The 10,290-nt window shown below is 38.2% G+C and overlaps 1 protein-coding gene across 1 annotated transcript; it reads left to right on the top strand.

The window, feature by feature from the left end:
• The first annotated feature begins 6,706 nt into the window (after window positions 1-6,706).
• LOC107278834 (probable disease resistance protein At1g61300) lies at window positions 6,707-9,519 on the top strand. The gene is made up of 2 exons (XM_015755635.1): window positions 6,707-9,281; window positions 9,464-9,519. Exons 1-2 carry the CDS (start codon window positions 6,707-6,709, stop codon window positions 9,517-9,519), a joined length of 2,631 nt encoding a protein of 876 aa, XP_015611121.1.
• The last annotated feature ends 771 nt before the right edge of the window (window positions 9,520-10,290 follow it).

Raw genomic sequence — 10,290 nt, 5'->3', positions numbered from 1 at the left:
CATCTAATAACAATAAAAATACTAATCATATTTTTTTTTCAAATAAGACAAACGGTCAAACATTCAACATGGAAAACCACAACTGCACTTATATTGGGACAAAGGTAGTATTGAACATCATGCAAGCATACAATATTATCTATAATTCTATAACTTATTAAAGAGTAAATTTCACAATACTTCATATACTTTGATCAAATTATCACAAAACAACATATTTAAGATGATGTATCACAAAACTACAAATTTAACACTAAATTTATCACAAAACTACATATTTAAGTTAGTATCGCAAAACTATAGATTTAGTAACAAAGTTATTACAAAACTACAGTTTTTTGGAGTTTAAATAGCATTAGTCTTATGTTTGAGTTATAAATGTGTAAGTTTTGTGATTAAATTGTCACTAAACATGTCGCTTTGTGATAACTTTATTAATAAATCTATAGTTTTGCGATACTCCACCTTAAACCTGCAGTTATGTGAGAAATTTAGTGCTAAATCTGTAGTTTTGTGATACATCACCTTAAATCTATATATTTGTGATAATTTGGTCAAATTATCTGTAGTTTTGTGAAATATACTCTTTATGAAATTTTGAAGCTTTAAAATACATGAATGCTAAATTATCATCCTACATAATTCACACAATATTTTAATATATCTCTCCATAATTTTTTACAATATCTTATATATCTATATAATTCATTCTCACTTAGCTAATGTTAATTCTATCTTCTCTCATTAAGTCATATTACATCAATTGTTTTTAGCTCTTAGATGATTAGTCTATGGTCCAAATTATTTTCCTCATATTTTCCTCTTATTAGGCCATATCACCTTAATTGGGTTTTTGCTCTTAGATGATTAATTTATGGTCCAAATTACCTCCCCACATTTTTCTTCTCTCATAAAGCCACATCAACTTACTTTTACATTCGGATCATCATTCTCTATATTATTTAAATTATCATAAACCATATTAACTTATGTAAACTTATGTCATCTAGCTGTCTTACACAGTATTTCTACTCATTGTTATACTACTAAACTTACACAACAATTGCGCGGGGTTTAGGGATACTGTCAACTTACTTTTACATTTGGATCATCATTCTCTATATTATTTAAATTATCATAAACCATATTAACTTATGTAAACTTATGTCATCTAGCTGTCTTACACAGTATTTCTACTCATTGTTATACTACTAAACTTACACAACAATTGCGCGGGGTTTAGGGATACTGTCCAGATTTGTAGTACGCTTCCCGTCCAGACTTATATTATTAGAATATGTCACATCCAATAAAAATACCTTATATTTTGGGATGAGTATTTTGGTATGAGGAGTACATTTCGAGCTATATGACACTGTTGACTTTAATAGTCACTTTCAAAACTTTTGAGCTCTCAAATTTAGCTTGAAAGCTTAAAAATCATGTAACTATTTTTCTTCACAACTACTTTTACAATATTATAATTATGTTAAATGGTATTGTTATATTCTACAACAGTTCCAACATAACACTAGAAAAATGCCCGTGCGTTGCAACGGCTAAAAACATTTTTTCAGTGGTACAACCGCTATTAGGAACTAAGCGATGAATAGAAACGTTAGGATTATTATATATATACATTATAATTGAAAAGGTCAATAAAAATTGTTCCTGGGTTTGGGCCGAAAGCCCATTCTTTCCTTTCTTTTTAGTCCCAACCTAGTTTGGTACCTCCCTCATCTCTCTCCAATCCAAGCCCACAAGTGGAGCTATAGGCCCAGCTCGCACATTCGACTGTCGTCTTCAACCTCAAGATAATCTTGCCAATACGCCGGAGCCGATCCTACCCATAAAATCGTCTGGCCGAATTTTATTTTATATAGATTGGTTGAGGGTTTTTTATTCACTCGATCTCCTCTTTCCGTTTTCCCAAACAGAACGAATCTGCAAAATTCGAGATAAAAAGGCCGGCCGGCTATCATCGGCGGCTAAGACTAAATCTAGTGAATTAAACCCGAATTAAAAGAAAAATTATGAGAAAAAATGATGAGTGAGGAGTGGGGAATCCAATTTTACAATCAATTGGAGCACACAACGCATGGGAATATATATATCGAAGTGGCCACGCCACGGCGCTAGGGTTTGCTCAAGCGGCGGCGGCGTGCAACGGATCAGATGAGATAAAAAACCGGCTAAAAAAGGATGGAAAAAACAACGAAAAAAAGCACCTAAAAAACGGAGAAAAGAAACAGGATAAAAAAACAAAAAAGGGAAAAAAACGAATCGGAAAAAAAAAGCAGCGAAAAAAAAGAAAACTGAATCGGAAAAAAGAAATAGCGAAAAAAACAAACGGACAAAAGGATATAAAGATAAAATTAGAAACCAACTCAAATACGGATGACGTACCAAAAATCCTGACAAAAACAGCTTCAATTTTTATTTTTTATATACATATATACATATACATACATACACATATATATATATGTGTGTATATGTATATATGTATATATATATAAAATAGTAGAGATAGAGAAGAGATATATAGCAAAATGCCTATGCGTTACAATTGGTGGAAACAAATTTAACTGTACAATCACCTACACTGATAACTACATTGAAGAGTAAATTGCGCTAACCGTCCATAAATTCAAATAGATACAACAATTTACAGAACCCTTGTTGCGGTGCAATAAATTTACTTACAGCGTGTGAACCAAGACCAAAATAACAACGCATTTAAATTAGTATCGTTATTACTGTACTATCTATGTCAGTGACACAATGGTGATAGGAATTTGCAAATCACTGATCCGGTATTTATGATGTACGTTACGTGTACGTGTTTTGACCAGATCTATCTCGTATATGACTCGATTATCACGGAAGGAAAAGGCTATTGCGAGCAATTCTAGATTTCGTTAACTTTAGGAAATCCATATATAAGTTCACCAGGCATCTCTCAACTTTACATCGAGTTTATATGACATCCCTAATTCCTAATATCAGAAATATTTACCTCTAAACTATACAAAACTATGCAATTGGGTCCCATAGTAGTATGAATCTCTGATTTCGCCGACGTGTCATCCCAGTCAGCAAGAATAAAAATAAATAAAATTATAAGGCCCATATGTAAATGAGAAGAAAAAAAATATGAGGTCCACATTTGTTCTTTTTTCTCTTCTCTTTTTTTTCTTCTCTCTATACTCTTCTCTTCTCGGCTCATCTTTTCTCTTCTCTTCTCTTCACTTCACGGGAGGCCGCCGGAGGTAGATGGGGTAGAGGCAGCCGTCGAGACCGGCCGAGCTCCGTCACCACCGCCGATGCAGCACCCGACGACGCTCATGCGCACCATCGTCACCATCGCTGCTTCCTGAACCTGACAAGCGTGGCACGATCGGTGAGGTTGAGGCAGGGCACGGGGAGGCGGACGCCGAGGACAGCGCAACGGGCGAGGTCGAGTGGGAGGGGGAGGCGGCCGGTGAGCCCGGGCGGCGGCAGGATCCGGACGACGGTGTGTTGGCGATGACCCAGGCAGCTCAGATGGAGCCAGCGACCACGCGCTCATCCTTCAGATCAGGCGGTGGGGCCGACAGCTAGTGAGGGGCCGCCAGATCCGCCCGCAACGGCGTGAGGTCGGGGTCGGGGGTTCCTTGGCGGTGGCGACCCGGCACCGGCACTGACAGGTCCTCGAATCTATGGCGAGTAGCCCCATGAGGGCGCTCTGGCGACATGAGCGCTAGTGCTGGAGCGGGCATCGAAGGTATGGGTGCGGCCGGTGGTGCCTTGGCTTGCTTCTCCGGCGCCGCGGCTTTCTTCTCCGAGCCCTTCTCCTTCTCCTTCTTCTCCGCACTGCACCCTTCCCGCGCTCCCCGTCGCGGAGCAGCCGTACATGGCGGTGTTGCCGTGAGCTCGTCGGGCTTCTTCGCTGCGGCCACCGGCGGCGACGACCACTCGTGTAGCATCATGTAATGTCATGACACACTAAGACGTGGGGCCCAACATATGCCACGCCAGCAAAACCAGGGGAATTTTGGTCTATACTGTCTTGGGACTAACTTTGAATGGTTTTGAATAGTTTAGGAATATAAATTTTTGGTACGAGGAATGAGGACCTCAGACAAACTCGATATAAAGTGGAGGGACGTCAGGTAAACTTATTCCTATACGGAATAATAATTTGTCCTACAGTACTATGATGTTTGTGTTTGTCTTGTTGTTCACTATTCGAAGTATCTTTAGTTAGGGTGTTTAGGAAAAAATATTTGATGGTTTCATATTCGTTATCAAATTTAAATTTAATTTAATTATACGTAATGACTATAGCTATATATTACCTAATCCTCTCTTACTATAAAGTTATAGTGCACTAATTTCTAAAACTTAATATGTAAAGATGTCACATCATCATGCACTAACAATTACTAATTCCTAAAGTTTAACATGCAAAAATATCACATCATCTCCCACTAATAACTATTACATTTAAGCATCATATAGACAAGCTATATTATCTATAATTTTATAATTTATTAAATTTTAGAGATTTAAAATGCAAGCACGTTAATCATCCCACATAATTGATAATTCACATAATATTTTAATATATTTCTCTATCATTTTATTATAATATTCTATACACTATATATATAGTTCACCCTCACTTAATTAGTTAACGTTATTTCTATTTCTTTTACTAAGCTATTTCACATCAATTATTTTTAGTCCTTAGATGATTAATATATGGTTCAAATTGTCTCTCCTCTTTTTTATCTCTCATTAAACCATATTATCTCGATTTTTTAGCCCTTGGATGTATGGTCTAAATTATCTTTTTTTTCTCTCATAAAGACACAACATCTTACTTTTGTTTTATATACTATTTTAATTTAAATCACATCAATTTATATAAACTTATGTGTATGCAAATTTATGTTATTTAAACTATCTTACACATTATTTTTACTTATTGTTATTACAGTAAACTCCAACAGCAACGCACGGGGCTTTTTCTAGTAACGTACTCCCTCCGTCCCAAAATATAAGCATTTTTAGCTATAAATCCCAAAATGTAAGCATTTTTAATTATGAATCTGGACAGCCTGATTTATAGCTAAAAATGCTTACATTTTGAGACGGAGGGAATATAATTTATAGCCTATCACATTTGGAAAATTATGTGCTAGTCATTATACATTACCTGGCCAAGGCCCAGGTAGGCCTTGAGTATGTCAGCCCGCTCTCTCTCCGTCTCGCCGATCTTTCCTATCCATGCAATACTTTTTTTTTTTTTTGCTTCTCGCTAATAAATGAACAGGATAGTAAAAGAAATCGAATCGGGAGCCAGGCTACGACCGACGACATACAAAAAATTGTAGCAAAAACACCTTTAATTTTTGTAACACACACACATATATAATAATAATAATAGAGATAGAAGTGACGCGATGTTATTATATGATCATGTATATATAATTTCAAAATCAACTCGTAAATCCAAAAATTCACAAACAGCGGGCAAAGACAATAGAGGTAAAACAGTCAACTCTGTTCCAACACTATTAATTCTGTTGTTTAGAAATTCCTATCATCCATAGGAAATTGAGTTAAATCTACATCTTTATATGTGTATAAATTACAACAAACTTCCCTATACATGATAGATTTTTAAAAAAATATTTACAGCATATATAAATATAGTTTATCAAGTTGTTTTTTATGATTGTACCGAATTGGTGGTCTCCACTGCTTGTATGTCCCTGTAACATTGCTCCTAATTAGTTTTTCATTTTCAACAGTAGATATGATGCCATTATCATCCCATCCAATTTCAACCTAAAATCCAAAACTGTATAAAGAAAGGCCTAAAACAGAATGGCATTATAGAGTAAAGTTATTAGCTGGTTTGAATTAGTTGGGAGGTAAAATGGACTGAAAATAGTCCAATCAGTTAAGTTCTTCGATGAAATGTTTTAGGGAGTAATACTTTCACCAATGGGATAATGTTTGGTTCAATTATTGAATCAACAAAAGGATGTACGAGACTTCATGAGACATGCACATCATAATATCTACTGTTTGCAACAGGAAAATCAGTAGAAGCCGCATTTAGTAACGGGGCATAATCTCTTATTCGTGTGATCCTGTCTAATTTATGTCTAACAATAACATAAGAAATGACCTAAAACAAGATTCATATTCGCTATCCATTTGCGATTTATATGTGAAACCTTCTATCAGATTAATCTACATTGATATTTATATTTCTCTGTCAGTGTTTCTAATATCCGGAGAAATCGGGCTAGTCAAGCTTGCTCTTCTTCTAAGGACGGCACAAGTTCAAATAAGAGGATCGAGGGATATTTAGTATCACGTTTCTTGTGAGAAATTCAGTAAGTGTTGCCCCCCCTCCATTTTGGTTGAACTGTCACTGAAAATATTTGTTCAAATGTTCATCACACTGTTCCTTTTCACTGTAGAAATGGTATCCGTCACTCATGTCGCCGCAAGTGCATCCACGATGATGTGTCGTGCTGGCCAATGGCTTCTACCGCACCTTGCATATCCTTTCAAAACTGCACAAAATGTTGACAAGCTAACAAAGTTCAGAAGAAAACTGCAAGCGCTGAGGGACGATAATGAGGTACGTATTAAGAATGCAGAGAGGAAACAGAAAATTTGCCCAAATATAGTGAGCGAATGGATGGAAGAAGCGAGACAAGCCATTGATGAAGCAGATGAAATAAAAGCCGAGTATGACAGTAGGACACTATGTTTTCATAGGCTGCCTCCAAACTTCAATGTTACAAGGAGCTACGGAATCAGCAGTAGAGCCACAAAGAAACTGGTAAAGTTGAAGGTAGTGTACAATAATGGTGATAATTTTAATGAAGATGAGTTTCCTGATAAACCTCCAGCCAATGTCGAGCGCAGGCACATCGGAACCTCAGTCGTCGGAATGGAATGTTACCTTGACAAAGCCCTGGGCTACCTGAGAAAGAGAGACATCCCAGTACTTGGGATATGGGGAATGGGTGGAGTTGGGAAGACGACGCTGCTAAAGCTCATCAACAATGAATTCCTTGGTGCTGTTGATGGCCTGCATTTCGATCTTGTCATCTGTATTACAGCATCAAGGGACTGCAAGCCAGAGAATCTTCAGATAAACTTACTTGAGAAACTTGGGCTGGAGCTGAGGATGGACACCGGGAGAGAATCCCGTCGTGCAGCTATCTTCGACTATCTCTGGAACAAGAACTTCTTGCTTCTCCTGGATGACCTTTGGGGGAAAATTAGCCTTGAAGATATTGGAGTTCCACCACCAGGTCGTGACAAGATCCATAAAGTAGTCCTAGCAACCCGTTCGGAGCAAGTGTGTGCTGAAATGGAGGCAAGAACAACAATAAAAGTGGAATGCCTACCTCAAGATGATGCATGGAAGCTATTCCTACACAATGTCACAGAAGCAACTATCAACTTGGACATGAGGATACAACGTTTAGCAAAGGAGGTTTGTAATAGGTGCAAAGGACTTCCGCTAGCACTTGTTTCTGTGGGGAAATCCATGTCCATAAGAAGGCAGTGGCAGGAGTGGGAGGCCGCCCTCAGATCAATCAACAGGAGCTACCAGCTTTTGGAAAATTCAAGACGGAACAGCGACAACGCTATTCTTGCCACCTTGAAGCTTACCTATGACAACCTGAGTAGTGATCAACTAAAACAGTGCTTCCTGGCATGTGTCCTCTGGCCACAAGATTACTCAATATGGAACATTGACCTAGTGAACTGCTGGATAGGATTGGGCCTGATACCTATAGGAAAAGCAATATGTCAAAGCCACAATGATGGGTATTCCGTGATTGGGCAGCTCAAAAGTGTGTGCTTACTAGAGGAGGGGGACATGAGGCAAACCGAGGTTCGGCTTCACGACACGATCCGCGAGATGGCACTCTGGATCACGTCGGAGGAGAACTGGATTGTGAAAGCAGGCAATAGTGTGAAGAACGTTACTGATGTAGAGAGATGGGCCAGTGCTACAAGGATCTCACTGATGTGTAATTTCATTAAATCTCTGCCTTCTGAGCTCCCAAGCTGCCCAAAATTGTCGGTATTGGTGCTTCAACAGAACTTCCATTTCAGTGAGATACTACCATCTTTCTTCCAAAGCATGTCTGCACTCAAGTACTTGGATCTAAGCTGGACTCAGTTTGAGTATCTTCCAAGGGATATCTGCTCCCTTGTCAACCTGCAGTACCTGAACCTTGCTGACTCACACATAGCCTCCCTGCCAGAAAAGTTTGGGGACTTGAAACAGCTAAGGATACTGAACCTCAGTTTCACAAACCATCTGAGGAACATACCTTATGGTGTGATATCCAGGCTCTCAATGCTCAAAGTGTTCTACTTATACCAGAGTAAGTACGCAGGCTTCGAGAAAGAATTTGATGGTAGCTGCGCAAATGGCAAACAAACTAAAGAGTTCAGCTTAAAGGAACTGGAACGCTTCGAGAATGGGCTAGCTCTCGGTATTACTGTTAAGACAAGCCGTGCTCTTAAGAAGCTGTCCAAACTTCAGAACATTAATGTACACAATCTTGGTGTAGAACAACTTGAAGGAGAATCTTCCGTCAGCTTAAAATTAAAGAGTAGCATGTCCGTGGTGAACTTCAAAATGTGCCTCGACATTGAAACCTTGTCAATTGAATATGTCGATGATAGTTACCCTGAAAAGGCAATTCCATATTTGGAGTACCTCACCTTCTGGCGCCTGCCGAAACTAAGTAAAGTAAGCTTTGGGGAGGATCTCCTCTATATTCGTATGCTGAACATCGTTGAGAACAATGGACTTGTTGACCTAACCTGGATTGTCAAATTGCCATACCTGGAGCACCTTGACTTGTCATTTTGCAGCATGCTCAAATGTATCATAGCTGAAACGGATGATGGAGAAGAAAGTGAAATCATGGCAGACAACACCAGAGTCCACGCCTTCCCTAGGCTCAGAATACTACAGTTGAACTACTTGCCAAATCTGGAAATATTCAGCAGGCTTAAGCTGGACAGCCCTTGTTTGGAATACATGGATGTGTTTGGGTGTCCATTGCTTCAGGAGTTTCCTCTCCAAGCAACACATGAAGGGATTACTCATCTAAAGCGGATACGAGGAGAGGAGCAATGGTGGAGCAAACTACAGTGGGATTGCAATAAAACCTTTGATCATTACAAGGGATTCTTCAAAGTGTTTGACAAGAACCTGGAGACCTTTGAGCCAACATTGGGTACCAATCCCTTCATCGTGTCCAATAGTTCTTTCTTTGCACGCCGGAGGCCAATGATGCGCACAGCCATACAGTTCTCCTCATATATTTCCTTGCTTTTGGGCGGTCAAACATCAAACTATACAGGTTAGTGGTCTTCACACCGTGATTTCTGCTTGATTTTAACGGTATGGCCTTGACAGCAGCAAGTTTATGTCATGCTATTCCCCTTTTTGCTAAGAACTTCGATAGCAACTAGGACTAGATAGATAAGACGATCAATATACATCATTTTTTCCCTTTGCACATCCGGAGTCATTTCTTAACTTTTTTTTTTCATCAAATGACAGCATCTTCAGAGCTCAGTGGTATGGTAGAAAAACTGTTAAATAAAATTGCTATTAAAAAGTATTTTGAAACGTATTATTGTATCAAAGAATGCAATTTAAATTATTCAATGTTACTATATAGCTATAGTTTTCTAAAAAAAATATCGTTTACAATGTTTTGGTTAATTTTTTAGGAGAAACAAGTGAGACGGGATCTAGGAACTTGGAGGCACATAGCTGTCGGAGGTACAAAATGGGAATTGCTTCGGTCATCAGGAGTTGTTGCATCTTCCTGATTGGATTATGTTTGCTTTGGTACTCTGCGTCAGTTTTCTTCCACTATGCCCTCGCGAAAAAATAAATTTGACTATAAATTTATTGTGAGTAAAATGGTGTTTAATCTCAAGTGTGTTTGGGTGTTAAAATTATTGAAGATTTTTTCTCTATTTCGATTTCGTTGTTTCCATACTGTCATGTCAAAAACCACAGTATATGTGACTTTGAGCCTACTGGAAGCACTTCTCTGTTTGTAAACAAGTGATAAAGCTTTATTTTGATCCGAATAATAAAATTGGATATTGCACATGTTCCTATGCTTGAGTATGATTTGCTTTATTTACTTATTTTTGAACGACTTGCATCAGACAGTACGAAGTTCATATTGATAGAGCAGAAAAAAATTATAAGATTACAATCCTAAG

Source organism: Oryza sativa, chromosome 9 (assembly GCF_034140825.1).
Source record: "Oryza sativa Japonica Group chromosome 9, ASM3414082v1".
Lineage (NCBI taxonomy): Eukaryota > Viridiplantae > Streptophyta > Magnoliopsida > Poales > Poaceae > Oryza > Oryza sativa.
This window is presented reverse-complemented; position numbering and strand designations above follow the sequence as displayed.

Coding starts and splice junctions, on each gene's coding strand:
- LOC107278834 (XM_015755635.1), top strand. CDS start 6,707: ATGGAAGAAGCGAGACAAGCCATTGATGAAGCAGATGAAATAAAAGCC. Junction 9,282..9,463: donor GACCTTTGAGCCAACATTGG/GTACCAATCCCT, acceptor TGGCCTTGACAG/CAGCAAGTTTATGTCATGCT.